The following is a 16108-nucleotide window of genomic DNA, read 5'->3' as shown; positions in this document are numbered from 1 at the left end:
TCTGACTGGGGTTGTTTTAAATACATATATCAGTTTGGGGGGTATGGGTACTTGACAGTATTGGTTCTGCCTATCAAGTAGATATCTTTTACTTCCTTGGTTAAGTTAATTCCTAAGTATTTCATTTATCTTGATGCTATTGTGAATATATTGTTTTTCTAATTTCTTTCTCAGTGAGTCTATTACTGCTGTACTGGAACATTATGATTTTTGTGTATTGATTTTGTATTCTGCTACATTACTGAATTTGGTTATTAGTTCTAGGAGTCTTTTGGTGGAATCTTTTGGATCTTCTATGTAGACCCAAATGTCATTTACACATAATGATAACTGAACTTCTTCCTTTCCTATACATATTCCTTTTACTTCTTTTTCTTGCCTGATTGCTCTGGCTGATGTTTAAGTACTATATTGAAGAGGAGTGGTGATACTGGACTTTTTGTCTTGTTCCTGATTTTAGAGGGAAAGCTTTCATCTTTTTCCCCATTTGATCTGATGTTGGCAGTGGCTTTATCATTTAGAAATATTCTGGTGTTGTGGCGTGATGGAGAAATTCTAATCTACTCCATTTTCTTCTTTCTGAGGACTTCAGCACATGGACAGACTAGAGAAACAAAACCATCTCCTCCTTTCCTGCCCTATTCTTTAAGTGTTTGTCTCATTTGAGACTATCAGCCTCATTTCTCTGAATCCAAGGATCCATGGAGGGCTTTTCCAGGCAAAATTTATGTCAGGAAGATCCCTGCTGTCTCAGGTACAAAGCCCAGTAGAATAGGTGTGATTTGCACTAGACCTCTACCAGTGGGGAATAGGCCAAGTCCAGAGCATCATTGTGCTACAGGATATTCATCACCATGCACACACTTAAATAAGCCTCCGAAACTTAAAAGAATTATGGCTTGGACTTTAAAAAAAAGTTTACTGAATTTTTTGTTGAACTGTAACATATATCAGAAATATTTACAACTGCATGTGCCTTGGTCAGCCACCTAGACAAAAAATAAAACATACTATTGTCCCAGAAGCCTCCTTCATGCCCAACCTAATCCACCTTCCCCAAGATAATCACTATTCTAGCAGCATAAATTACTTTTACCTGTTCTTAAACTTTTAATCAATCATTTGCTGTGTGCTCCTTTCTGTCTGGCTTTTTCTGCTCTGCTTTATGCTAGTGAGATTCCCACATGCTGTTGTGTGTAACAATTGTTTCTTTGGTCTTACTGCCTTATAGTATTCCATCATGTGAATAAAACTTGATTTATTTTCCATTCTGCTATTTTTTATATTTGAGTTGTGTCTAGTTGTTGCTGTTATAGATAGTGCTGCTATTAATATTGTTGTATATGTCCATTAGTGGATTTTGTACTCATTTTATTGGATGTATATTTTAGGAGCAAAATTTCTGAATCAAGACACATATGCCTACCTTCAGCTTAAGTCTTTACGTCAAACTCTTCTCAAAAAAAGTTTTATTTATACTTCCTCCCTCAGTGTACAGTGGTTATATGCTGCATAGCCATCAGAATGTCCACAGTTTATAAAAACTGACAACAAGTGCTAGTGAGGATGTGGGATGACTGGAAATCTTATAGGAGTTTTTCTTTAATAGACCCTCCCCCTTTGTACAATGTATTGATCAGAGAAATGAGTTAGTGCAGTATATATTGACAAATGTAAGTACTAGATGTGCATTGAAGATAACTTTAAAGTGTAGAGAATCTGCACTTGAAGAAAACATCGCTTAGAGAGTGACATCTTCTGATAACAGACTGGTGAACTGAGAGTTTTCAAGCAACTTCAAAATATCTAATTTAGAACTAAAAATTATTCCCTGTAAAGGTAATTATGAAATAGTTGTTTAAGTAAACAGACATTTCAGTCTGAGAAATGAAAAACAGAAATTCATTTGAGGTATTGATACACAGTTTCCATTGACTTTGATCAGAACTTCCCCTAATTGTCTGCTATAGAATGTGATTATATAACATTATTAAAAGAACCTGAATAACATAAAATGATTTTTTTGTCTTAAAAGAAATTATATATGACTTCAAGATGGCTGAAAATTCAACCTTCCAGATTATATGTGATGTACTTCTTATCACATATGCTAATTTTAGATGGTTTCTCAATATCCTTCCCACCCACTTAGGAAGATGCTTCTCAAATTTAAAACAACTGTTTTTTATGTGTGGTTTTAGAGAGTTGCTATTTCTAGAAAAATTTGGGAGAACAAGCGAGTAGAATAAATAGAACACACATATGACCAGATTATTCATAGGAATGCATGCAGATGGCACAAATCCTGAAAATCTAAGCTTATTCAGTTAGAATTTCTGATCATACAGAAGCTTGTTTGGCTGTTGGAACTTGCCATTTTTTTCATGTAATGCTTGGGAGAAACTAGCTAAATCATTTGTCTGATCTACAGAGGCTAGGAAGCTTCATCTTTTGACAACATCAGTATTAGAAGCCATGTTTAATTATAAATTTGTATTAAGTGACCTTTTATCTAGTTGCATAGATTATAGGACATCTAAACCTGTTTATACTCACATTGACCAATTTATCTACAAACAATTTAGATTGGTTTGAATGGTAAAATATATTGATGTATGATTCTTTTTTATGTTATCTCAGATCAAATCCTTTAGGGTTGAGAAAGAACTAACACATTCAGTGAAATAAAAGTCTAGATTTTACCTTCATTTTAGTTGCTTGCCTTTTTCACCAAAATTCAATCTCCTAAGTATTTACTTTAAGTATTCCCTTCTTAGAGTCTTTAAGAGGGGAATATTTAAACTTAACAGAGGAATTAAAGTGTAGAAAGTAATTTTGGACCTTCATGCATAAGAAAAGATATAATTTTCACGTACACTTTAGTAATATGACTTATAAAGAATAAATTCCAAGTTCATTTAAGTGCAAAAACTGCTTAAAAAGCTTACTAAGTATCTGGAACAATGGTATGTCTCTGTTGGTGATTGCAAATTACTTATTGATTGATAAAGGTAATCTGGGCTGTATCAGCAGAACAGCTTGGCAGCTGGCACTCAGCAGACCCAGATAATTGTTGCCTCCTCTCGATTCATCAGAGCATTGATTGAATTGACTGCCTCGAATGATTTTCTTAGCACCATGGAGTCACAGCTCTGTCTACGGTCCTTACACTCAAGCTAGAAGGCTTTCAGGCTGGCCTGCTAAGAATGACATCCCCTAGCATGTTCCTATTCTCAGTTTCTCCTGGAACATTTGAGAATATTGAGAAATTTCAAGAATGCAGAATTCCCTGAAAACCACAAAAGTAGGGACAAACCTATGAGGGAAGCGTATGAGGACCACCAGGTGTCCAGGAAGAGAAAGGGAAGAATGGCAGGGACAGTCCCCAGTGTCATGCAGTGTGCTCATGTTGCTCTGGTGGAGTCATCCTCACGTTGAGGATGGAGTCAGCCTCAGCACTGGTTGTCTGTCCACAGGATAGGAAAGTACAGTCTGCCTGTTTTCAGGAGTAAATTTGCTTAGGCCCTGAGGAAATGTGGAAAAGCTAGGAGAGAGGCTCCAGTAGCAAGAAGGGGTAGCTCCAGACCCTGGGTAAGAAATGTCATCCACACAAGTCATTGCATGCTTGCTTTTCCCTTAGCTGCATTTCCTTTGCATCATACTCAGCTGAGATCTACATTCTCACTCAGCTGATGGCAAGCAGAGGAACAAGAGGAAATACGTGTGAACCATTTGCAGCTCCAACTTATTTCTGCTTTGTCTTGTCAAAGTTCTGAGGGACAGTTAAATGTGTTATACACAAGTTGCATTTTTAAGGAAAGCTACTCAAACCTTATTTTTCTTTTTTCTTTTTAGGGAATTCCTGGATTTGACAATAGCATACAAGGACCCAAGGGCTTGAAAGGAGAACGTGGAAGACAAGTAAGCATGTGGGCATTTGCAAGCAAACTTCTCAAATGATGCCATGATTATGAGGCTCAAGTTCTTAGTAACAAAATGTGAAATGCCTGATAAAGAATTGGGGATCAGAGTGAATACACTTGGTAAAAGAAAACTAGTGTTAGGAGCAAAAAGGTCTTTTACTTCTGTTTATCTACTACTCTGGATTCAAAACATTCTCTTCTTTTTATTTGGGGTGACTTGCTTTACTAAGCCGTGTCCTTGAGGTCTTTATTCATGAATACAAACATCTAAATTATGACTCCAGCTGACTTTAAAAATAAAACAAAGCAAAACAAGCAGTGCTAGTAAAAAAAAAAAAAAAAAAAATTCTTGGCCTTCTCAGTATGTAGAGGACACAGTCCCTAAAAAGACATAGTCTTAATATGATATCAAAAAAATCTAGTAGATCTAAATGCCCATACCTCCAAGGCAAATCTCTTGATTTTGAGCTCATGAAATTTTATAGGTCATAATTTGCTCATTTTAATGTGCTTTTCAGGATTAAAAAAAGGATTATCTGAAAAATGTGTTTCTCTGGTTCCACTTGATGATGGTTGCACCCAGGGAAGGAGTCTGATATGGTAGAAAGGACTTTGGAAACTCGGACTCCTCCCTCCCCAGCTTTACAGTCTGGGGCCACTTTCCACAAACCTAAGTTTTCTCATGTACACGGTAGATGAGTATGTTCCAGACTTATAAAGTATTCCATACTTTTGCCTCTTGAGAAGACTTATAAGTATTTTGAGATTTAACTAACATACACAAGTTAGCCAAAGAAGAAACCAAAGGCTGAAATCCAAACCAGGCATAGTCGTTCCTGACACATAGCATGCAACACATAGCATGCGGCATGCAGTGAGGACAGTTTGATCTGAACACTCTGATACATACCCCAAACACAAGTTAGACTGTGATAATGAACAGATAAAGCCACATTGCCAGTGTCTTGTCCTGATGTTCCTCATGGCCCACATACATGTGATCTATGTGATCTATGATCCCATCTCTGTGTGACATGTGATCTATGATCAGTGGAGGTTAACGCCACTTTCCAAAGGAAGAGAGCTGTCACTGGTATGAACTCATCTGTGTCCTCTCCAGAGCACAAGCTGATGTTGAAGAGGAACAGTGTCAATACTGTGTAAGTGGCTCACTCATCTATCTGTTCCTTTGACAGGGTAGAAGAGGCTGGCCAGGCCCCTCTGGGACACCGGGCTCCAGGAGAAAGACAGTAAGAGTCCAAGACTTTCTAGACAAAGAGAAGATGGCTCCTGTAACTTATTTATGAAAATGGTTGACTGTGGGGAGTGGGTAAGATGGTTCCAGGGAGGCTCACTGTCCTAGGACCACTGACCTAGGATACTGCTCAGGACAGGACTGGGAAGAGTCTTGGGAGAGCCCCTGAAGCTGAGGGAGGAAGGTGCTGGCTGCAGGGCGATTATGCATCAGGAGGATTGCTGCACAATGGGAACCAAGCAGCCAGCTAGGGAAAGGGCTCAGAGTTTGACCTGCCCTCTGGGCTGACTGAAGCTGCCAGTGCTGTCACTGTAAGTCCAATTTCATGACTGTTAAGGAAGTCAGTCTTGGTGGAGGCATCTAGCTGAGGGCTAAATAGTACTTGTTATAAATGCCTTTGCACATATTTTTTTGTTGTTCTATTTTGTGGGGGTTTTAAAAATGCAAACGAGAGAAGTTTCTGTGCATGACTGCTTAGAAAAGTATAAAGATTATAAAAGAAAATCTTTATAAGGAGAGATAATTGTCATGAAATTTACTTCAACAAATTCACTCACCTGTGTTAGAGTCTAAATCAAGCATATCTTGTCCCATTTTGCAGCGTTTTCTTTTCATTATTTAGTTATCCAGCCTCCTCCAGTTTCCCGCCAAAAATATAGCATGCTTTGAAGCCGGTCACAAATAAATACTAGTTGAGTATGTTGCATTTGTTATGCACTGTATTTTCTGAGAAGTAGTTCCTAAAACTAGCTACTATACTCCATCAAGAAAATATTTTTCTATTTTGAAGCATACCCATCTCCTTTGTAAAGTAGGAAAAACGTGAAAAAGACAGCTTGCTGGCTAGGAAAGCATTGTACTAATGCTGTTTTAATGCATATAAAGATAAAAATGCATTTGCTATTCATTTCACTTTCAAAAAGGGTGTAGCAGGTTTACATACCCATGGAAAATATTTTCAATTTAAGGAATATCATCCAGGAAATTCTGGCATGGGAAGATGTGCGTTTATGGTTTTATAGCCTCCAGAGGCTAATGCAGCATGACTATGTATTATTTAAACCACACAGCTCCTGAGAAATGGGGCCTCGTCTTGGGTTATAGAGTCAGTGCTTTCGTATCATAAAAGCAAGGCTTCCGGTTAAAAATGACAAAATTGGTGTGTTTTTTTATATTATTCCTCTCCTATGTAACTCCAAGAAACAAAAAAAACATACAGTGACCATAGCTTCAAGTCACAAATAATGACAAATGCTCGGCAAGTACTCTTTAATCTGGACCCCAGTAAGGAACAGTTTGGAGCACTAAACATACGAATGTAGATCTTGAGCCACCTCAGATTTAACTAAAAGAAACGGCCAGGGTCCAGAAGGAGCTGGGAAGCAAACTCCAGCGGCACTGTAGATTTTCAGAGGAACAGAAAATACACCCACAGCAGCATGCTGGCAGAGGAGGTAGAGGGGCGAGAAAGTGGAGGGAGCCCCACTTGTGTTGTGTGCAACTAGCAACCAAGGCCACGGAGGCTGCAGATGATGAGGAGAGAAGCGAGTGGCTCTCACAATACAGAAAAACTAGGAGGGGCTTTGGGTGGGTTCTGGGGGTCTCTTAAATGCCAAAACTTGGAGGAAGATGTAGCCTTGAGGCAAAAGAAAGAATATATCTGCAAGGAATGTATTTGAGACAAGATGTCCGCGCCAGAGCTGCTGCCCCAATCCCAGCTCCATCTCCCCATAAGCTCTTAGGTAAACAGGTGCCTCTATTCAAAGATGGTCAAAGATCAGAAATGTTGCCAAGTCTTATGAATTAACCAGATAATTAATAATCAGAAGTTGTGAGAAAGAGAAGAAGAGCTATGAACAAAAGGCAAATGAACTCTGAAGAGGAATTAATTATTCAAGGAAAAAAGTAGAATTCTGGTGAACAGTTCTTCAAAGTCTCAAGGAAATGAAGACAACATTGCTCCTTAAAAGTTCAAATGATTGGCCCCAGGGATAGAGCGCCTGCCTGGCAAGCGCAAGGTCCTGAGTTTGATTCCCAGTACCTGAAAAAAAAGGTAGAAAAGTTCAGATGATTGACAAGACTATTGCAGGTGTCAGAAGCGAACAGGTGCTGCTTAGGGAGCAACTCCAGGAGCAGTATATGTGTCATCACCTTACTTTCAGGTGACCTTTAATTTTTCTTCTATTCAAGTAAAATTAATTGTAAAATTTTAGTTTTAAAATAGCATCAATACCCCCTTTTAAATCAAAAGCACCAGGGCTGGGGATTTAGCTCAGTGGCACAGTGCCTGCCTGGCAAGAGCAACGTTGTGAGTTCAATTCCTGGTACAGGGGAAAAAAACCAAAAAAATAAAAAATAAAAAATAAATCAAAAGCACCATTATTTAGAATCCTACCTGTAAAAATGTTATAAGATGATGTCAGGAATCATAATTACCAAATGTTAATAATAGCTCTTTCTACATAGAGGATTTGGGATGACATAAAAATTTTTATTCCGCATATTTCCTTCATTCAAATATTTTTAAAAATCAGCATGTATTACTGTTATAGTAACAAAGAAAAAAGATAGAATAAAAATGTGTACCATTCTCTGCAAAAGTACAAAATGTAGTTAGATACTGGACTGAGGTGTAGCTCAGTGGTAGAGGACTTACCTAGCATCTGCCAGGCATTGGGTTTAATCCCCAGACCACCACCAAAAAATAAAACATGTGGGGGCTCCTCAGAGCAGAAAGATTCTGCTGAACTGGTAAGTGATTGGAGAACAGCTGTGCTGGGATGTGGCATGACCAGAAGTGAATAGTAAATAAACTAATCTGAGCTTTATTCATTCAACAAATATTTATTGAACATCTATAAAGCACTAGCAACTCCACTAACTACTAAGGCTACAAACTCAAGACATGACTTTTTCTCTCAGGGAACTCAGAATAATGTTACAGAGCACAATTTCTCAATCTCAATACTATTGGCATTTGGCTCGAGTCATGCTTTGTGGTGAGGCGCTGTGGTCTGCACAGTCAGATGTTACTATCATCCCTGACCTTTTCTCCTTGGTGTTAGTCACACCGCTGATTGTTGACAATAAAAAATGTCTCTAGGCTTTGCTAAATGCTTCCTGGGGAGGTGGTGAGGGGTCAGCCCCCTCTTCCAGGTAAGGATCACTGGTATAGGGGGAGACAAACCTGCAGGGTTCATAAGCTGTTACCAATCTACTCCAGGAGACTGTCCTAGGCTACAGGTGGGAAAATGGGAGGGCTGCTCTTTCTGAGCCAGACTTTGCTGAGAATTAGAATACATTCTTGTGCCAGAGATGAGAACCAACTGCAGCCTCAAACCAAAGCACACCTCCATGCCTACCCAGTCCAGCTTGCTGATGGTGATGCTTTGCCGCTTCCATTCCTTTTGTCACTACTTACACGCTCCCAGAAATGCTCTAGGATGGCCAGTATATTGTGAGTGATCTGTCATTAAGATTCAGCATTAATGTAATGTTTTATCATTATGAATGTCTTGCTTTGTTCCTGGCAATACCCCATCCCAAGTCAGTCCATGCCTATTCAGGAAATCAGGCCCTGGTAAATGTCCAGAAGCCCACCTACCTGTGACCAAGGCTCTGAGTATCTTTGGTTCTGGGATGTCATCTGCTCAGGTCCTTTTGGAGAGACTTTCTTCTCCGTGTGCCTAATCACATTTGCTTTCAAGATAAGTCTGTATGTTACCAGACAGCTACCCACCTTGGGCAAACCACTGAGACTTAGGAGATCTCATCTTTCCCATGAAAAATATTTTAAAATGTTAGACAAATTTGCAAAAATCCTCTCCCTTGTTTTCTTTCTGTCTCTCATATCTGCCAAGGTATCTCTCCCTTTCATTTAGAGCTTAAGTCCCAAATGGACATTAGCAAATGTGCTAGGTGACTGTTTCTAAATAAATAGGGTTCCGTTATTTGTGAGCTCAAGTCTGTCTCCTCCATTAGCCTTATAAAATCCTGGCATGAGACAAGAGTCAGATTTTGCTCACCATACCCAATGCAGTACCTTAGGACTCAATAAATGCATGTTGTCATGCTTCATTTTAATCAAGCTCTTTCAAAATCAAACCTTAAAGACAAGGAAATAAATGTCTATTGATGGTTTCTCAAACATTGTGACAGTGAACCAAAGAAATTTTTTCGAGGTTAGGAGAGTTTTTATTGAAAATAAAGAGAAGGAGACTAGCTCCTGGATTTCCAGGAGGGGTCCCATGACCCTCCAATCTAGAGTTAATTATAGATAAACAGCACAGGAATTGCTTAATTGTTTAGAGGCTCTGTGGATTTAAAATGATCAATTGGAACTCAGCCTTTTAACCCAGTTCTTTGACATGTACTATAGAAAACTGGGATAGAGAAATATTTTTGAATGTGGAGGTCTGTTCTACATTTCTTAAATTATACTGGAGGCTCTTCATTTTACTGTACTGTAACATTCCTTGCACTTTCTTCTGTAGCAATTAGACATACCCATATAAACCTCTGTCTGACCACATGTATTTCCTGCTTCAAGAATCCCAGTGGTGTCTGCTAAGTGTGGAACAACAAACCCTTTACCCCAGGGTTTTTAACCTACTAACCCTGCTACTTCCCTCTCTTCTCACACTTTGACTCAACGACCTATTACTACTACCAAATACATTTCCTATTTCTCTTTACTTTGTCACATAGATTGTACCCTTGGCTGGAAAGACTTCTTACATCCTCAGCTTGTAAGAGTTCTACCCATACCCTGCAGTCATTTTGAAAACAACGCTTCTCTCCAGGGAGATTTTCTGGGATGATGACTGCTTTCTTTGAAACTCACATCTCCATCTTCCCCAGTCTTACAGCACTTGCCATACTTTGCACTGTAAATATTGGCAATATTTCTTCCTCTTCAAAACCCAAAACAGTGGGGGTCTCATGGGGTCATAACTGTGTTTCTGATCTTCAGGCTCACAATTGCCATCTAATGTACTTTAAAAGATAGAGGATACTTTTCTGAATGAAAATATCTACTTGTAGATGTTGGTACATACTTTTCTGAATGAGGCTAACTTGAATTGAATTGGAACAGACAAACCCTTCTGCTAAAAGAGTGGTAACAGCTTCCTTTCTTCCCTCTGACAGAAAATTTAGATGTACATCTTGAGATGACTCATCAGTGAAAGATCTAGGACTATTTCCATAAATACAGTCTTATTTCTTTTATAACACTAGATTTTTAAGATATGATTAACATAGTTTAAAGCTCTCCCCTAGAGAATATCTCAAATAAATTTCCAAAAGTACAGTGCTTTTTGATGTTTATTAGATACTGTAAATCCTGATATAAATTTTTCTTCAAGTTTTACTGATTTCAAGTGGGACAACAAAATGTCATTGTCTCTTAACTTACTCATCGATGAACTATTGATATAGAATATACCTTGACCCCTAACCTTGAATAGAAAGTCTAACTGATTATATGGTACCATTATTTTGATTGGATATTGTATTCATATGTTGAACTGAGTAAGTTTTTAATGTTTGGGTTGATTCATTTCTGAGCATGTTATTTGGATTTTTAAAAATAAAAACAGTTTGGCCATCTTGAATTTATGAATGTAATCGCTTATGAAGTGCAGGCAGTCAATTCTCCCAGTTTTGCCTCTGGCCTCTTGCCTTTTGGCTATTCCATTCCTGTTTTCTGGCTTACTTAGTAGTGTCTAGGGAAAATAAGAAGAAATAAAATTCAAATCAGTCAGTTATGCAGCTGCTATACAGCTCTAATAAAAATTTCGTGGAAGACACATTGTTGACCGTAACCTGTTCTTATAAGTATTTGTAGATTTCAAATGTCCATATTTCAATTATCTGTTACCCTATGGCAGAAATTCAACTGACAACATTTTACCTTCATGGTCCAATAGATAACTGAGTCTTTTCCTTGGAAACTATTGCTTAGATCAGTGCTATAAAGTTCCCATTACTAATTTATGTCAAGCATAAGCAATATTTTTTCCTAAATTAAGAATATCTACTTTTCCCTCCTATTAAGACAGCTCATGGCAGAAGAGGACATACAGGCCCACAGGTCAGTGATTTTTTTCTCTTGTCTCCCAATGATATTGTTCTATAAAATCCTAGCTAAACTAACTGAATGTAAAATAGACACTTTTAAAAATAAAAGTTTACCATCTGCACATACATACCCCTTCACACATGTATACTTTGTTTCTGTCTGCTCTTGCTGCTGTAATAAAATACAGAGTAAAATATTGGTTAATACTGGTAAATTACCCATGACTGGGTAATTTATTTTATTTCCTGAAGTTCAGGAGGCTGGGAAGTTCATCAAGGCCTGGGAAGATTTAATGTCTGATGACGGCTTGCTTTTCTGCTCCAAAAGTGGTGCTCTCTTGTTGTATCCTATCATGGTAGAAGGGGCTCACAGCTTCCTTGAGCTCTTTGTAAAGTCTCTCAACCCAATTATGAGGGTGGAACCTTCATGGTTTAATCACTTTCCAAAGACCCCACCTTTTAACTCCATTGCCAAGGGTATCAAGTTTAGTACATAAATGGGGGAGGTGGCTCATACACATTTAGACCGTAACACATGGCAAGGTTAGACAGCAACAGAAAAGGAGAGCAAACCCAGAGAAACAGCATGAAATAAATGAAATGAGATTGGAAGAAGGTGTTAAGAAATTTCTGACTTATAGGAATCCGTATCACTGAGGGACATATAATCATATCCAACCCTACACCAACTGAGACACAAACCTAGGCAGTCCTAATAGTTGTCTAAATTAAACTTCCTTAATCCTTCCTCACTTTTTCTGGAATTCTTATCTGTGTCAGTATCCAAGAACAATGGGAAGAAAATGCTTAGTTTTCAATCCCTAGATATTTCATCTATTTCAATATACACTTAATGTAAGATACCTGGAGATGTTTGAAGAAAATGTGAATTAAATTGTGAGTTTTTTCAGGCCATATGCCCAAGATAGCTGTAACAATTCACATTTCATTGAAAAAGTAGGCGTGTACACGAATGTGAACACATGCACATACATTTAAAGGCTGAGAAAGAATATACCAGTGTGTTAACTGTGGTTATTTTTGCCTGATGCAATTTTAGATTTTTATTTCCTTTCTTATTTTAGACATACTTTTTGCAAATACCCTTCATTGCAGTTGTAATTGTAAAATATTTATAATGTTGGGCATAAGGAAACAAAATTTTCAGGAAACAATGTTAATAGGTTGATTCTCACCACAGGGAAATACAGGCATGCCAGGCCCAGATGGGCTCCAAGGTTCCTCGGGACTTAAGGGCCCTCAGGTATGTATCAAGGTCAAGCAGGGTGTGAGACTGTGCAGGGGAATCTGGGTGTGGAAGCATCTGAAACCTGGACTGAAACGCTCAAAACACGTTGCAGAATTACAGATGCATAAAGTATTTTGGCGTAGTGAGGAAGCAATACAGTTGACTTGTGCAGCCGTTGGCCTCTTTGACCTAAGATTTGTCCCCGTCATGAGGTGAAAAGAGAATAAGCGGGCTGGGCAGCAGTCCCTGTGTGGTGTGTTAAGGGTTGTGAGGATAATCCAGTAAGACCGTAAGCCAAGGAAAATTTTGAGCCTCAAACCTGGGAACTGTGGTCGGTTTAGCACAGTAATAGCTCAGTGTTACACATTTGAACGGCCACGATGTAGAAAAATTGGCTCTACTGTGGGAAAGAATTGTTCAGATACAGCTGGAGGGCTCCGTGGGGTGATCTGCAGTGTGGCACTCAGCCTGTCCTCTCCAGCTGGCTTCTCTGGGGAGCTGCCTCAAGCCTTTTCCTTTGCAAGGTACAAGCTGTAGTTGGCTCTTTTCACTGATCACAGGAGGCAAGAGGAAGCGTGTGCCAGGGAGAGCAAAATGTGGCCTACATTAGTAATGAGAAAGGAGAGGAACAAATGCAAATGCTGAGATGAAAGAAAGAAGTCAGGCCACAAACATGATAAGCATTTTCTTTCTTCTTCAAACTTAACTTTAAAAGCATTACAAGTAAAGCATACGCAGGACAATCAGTGGTTCTGCTCTTTTTCAAAATTTTAAAATAGTTAAAAAGGGGAAAAATTATACGTTGGCACTTTGGTGCATGGAAGTGGAGGAAAATACTCCTAAACATCAGAAGAGAAATGTTGTCCACATAGTACCAAGATTTCCAAGCAGTAAGATTGTCTTCCCCTTGGATTTTTACCTCTCTTTAGATTGATTACTTCTCTTTGCTGCTACTTGCCAGATAAGATCTCACTTTTAAGTGAGAAATATTTGCCACTGGGATTGTGAGGAAACATTTCAATAGACTGCCTTTATTTCATGCTAAACAAACGGTACTACAGCAGCCTATTTTCCGTTTATTGACCCTTAGGTTTTTTCTTCCATGACGTAATTTAAAAGGAGGAGCAAAACACAAGTGTAGCTTGGTTTCTCTGTGTAAAGCACAGAGACTGTAGCTAAGAGGCAGCATAATACTGCAGAAGTAGACATATCTGTATTTCACCTGGTCATGTGCCGTATCTTCGAGGCTTTAGAGTGGTTATGGAATAGAAAAAGATTTTAAATATTCTAGTTTTAGGTTTACATAATTAAGGATATCATTCTTCTTAACCTAAGAAATGCATGGATTCAAAGTATAAAGATGTTGAGGACAATTAGAAAACCATATTGAGTCGGGTATGGTGGCATACCCTGTAATTCCAACCATTTGGGAGGCTGATGCCTGAGGGTCACAACTTCAAGGCCAGCCTGAGCAACTTAACAAGAATCTGTCTCAAAAAAGGGCAGGGAATGCAGCTCAAGGCTCCCAGTACTTTAGAAAAAAAAGGAAAAAGAAAAGGAAGCAATTCTCCAAAGCTCAACTATCCACCATTTTTTCCAAGTCCCAGTCCCTTTGCAAATGCCCAGCTGTCTAAATTTTACTCTGGATTATGATATCCCCACACACATCAGGAGAGCTTGAAAAAGAGTCATCAACAAACAGTGGCATAATTGTAGCCCTCTTCCAACTTGTGCCTGTGTTACTGACTTAACACCTCTACTTTTAATGTTCAAGTTAGCCCCAGTGTTCTTTAGGAAGATAATAACACCTGAATTCTGTGCACCTAGGGCCCAAGAGGAGAAGTTGGTGCAAAAGGAGAAAAAGGAAGTCTGGGAATTAAAGGTCCCCAGGTATGTAATGAGAGAAAGATAACTGACTGCATCTGGCTTTGACCTTAGCTTTACTGTGGATGTTCTCATGATTTTTTCCTGCAGGGGGATTATTTACTGTCTGTGAACAACAAAAAGTAATAGGTGTATTTTATTATTACTATTTTTAGTGCAGTAGGTTTGCCTTCAGCCCTCCATTTGGTGACCACATCGCACACCAGTTCCCATCTGTCAGAGCAGGACGTCATTCTGTCAGACACACTTCTGATTCCCTTTGCCTCACTCCTCAGCTGGGTTTAAGAATTCCTCCTCTACATAATCAGGCTCTGTCACAACCAGATCACCAGTCTCTCGGTGGAGCTTCCCATCATACCCACATGACAGCCTATTTTAGTGGCCCTCTCCCAGACCTCTTGTGACAATGTCCTGGGGGCTGTGAAAATTTCACCGCCTGGGGCCCTCCCAAGAACACTTACCTCAGAATCTCTGGAAACAATCCCATGGCATAGCTAACTAAAAATTCTCCCCAGGTGAGTCCAAGTGCACTGAGACTTAGGAGTGCCTGCCTAACATTAGCACTTCTCCATCTTCCAAGGGCATGAAGGCTCCCTGTAGAATCTGTTGAAATGCAGAGTCTGAGATGGCATCTCCAGGGCAGAATCCCGAGATTCTACACATCCAGTGAGCTCTGAGGTATTGCTCACGCGACTGTCCACAGACCACACTTTGCACAGCAAATCCCCATGTAATCTGGCCCTTTCCTACCTATGATCATAGCATATGTTCATTAGTCTGTCTGGTAAATATTTGGTGTGTGTTTATCATCTGTCTCTTCTTTTAGATTGTAAGTTCCATGAAGGGTATTGCCTTATTTACACTGTATCTACAAATCCCAGAACAGCACTAGTGCCTGGCCATAGCAGATCTCCTGGCATGTTTGTATAATAAATTAAGCAATAAATTAAAGAATAAGACGCCTTTGGGAACTGCATTTTGCACGAACACTGGGGAAAAGGGAATTCATATCTTTGTATCCATTAAAGTTTGCAGTGGGCCAACACTTAAGCTATGTGCATAAACATATTGTGTGGTGTAATATTTTAAAGTATATTTATAACTGCTCATGAAGATATTTGTTCCCAATATTAATGAAAGTGTAGCACCCCTTCAAAACACATGAAAATGTTATAATTTCATAGCAGAACTAAACTGATGAAAAGTAACTATTTTTCAGTCACATCTTTGAATCATTAAGTCTGGTGGCACCACAAATTGAAATAAAAAACTAAGTACCAAGGAAAATATATATCATATGATTATCTCATGTGTTTATATAAAATATTGGGAAGTAGATGGATTGAAATCCAAAGGTCTTGGTATTTCTGTTGCTGTAGGATCCAAAACTGTATCCAAGTGGCTGTGACTCCAATAACATTTCCACTCACTCTATAGTGCACCTCTGTGAGAAAGACCCACTTAATCTGACTTTGGCAAGAGCGTCATGACTATAAATCATTCAGCCTCTTGGCATTGTGAGAGTTAGTCAGGAGACACCCTTTCCTTCTAGTCTCCTCGTCCATTTGGCTGGCCAGAAAACATGATTTTCTTTCTTTGCTTGGTTTGCATGAAATACTTTTGACTACCCAGTGCAAGTGCTGTTTCAAAGATGTGTGGAATTTTCTGTGTTCAGTAATGATGAACAGGATCTCAAAATTGTTGTTTCCAAAGAAA

General features: G+C 38.9%; 1 protein-coding gene across 4 annotated transcripts in view; it reads left to right on the top strand.

Annotated features, from left to right (window-relative positions):
- The window catches only part of Col6a6 (collagen, type VI, alpha 6), a 133516-nt gene that overhangs the window by 70484 nt on the left and 46924 nt on the right, over positions 1-16108 (top strand). For all 4 annotated transcript variants that reach the window (XM_005406861.2, XM_013505759.1, XM_013505758.1 and 1 more), the window contains 5 exons: positions 3856-3921; positions 5120-5173; positions 11237-11272; positions 12461-12523; positions 14336-14398. In XM_005406861.2, the coding sequence (XP_005406918.1) occupies positions 3856-3921; positions 5120-5173; positions 11237-11272; positions 12461-12523; positions 14336-14398 (282 nt within the window). The remainder of the gene's footprint in view (positions 1-3855; positions 3922-5119; positions 5174-11236; positions 11273-12460; positions 12524-14335; positions 14399-16108) is intronic.

This window comes from Chinchilla lanigera, unplaced genomic scaffold (assembly GCF_000276665.1).
Source record: "Chinchilla lanigera isolate Chin_1 unplaced genomic scaffold, ChiLan1.0 scaffold00100, whole genome shotgun sequence".
NCBI classification, from domain to species: Eukaryota; Metazoa; Chordata; class Mammalia; order Rodentia; family Chinchillidae; genus Chinchilla; species Chinchilla lanigera.
This window is presented reverse-complemented; position numbering and strand designations above follow the sequence as displayed.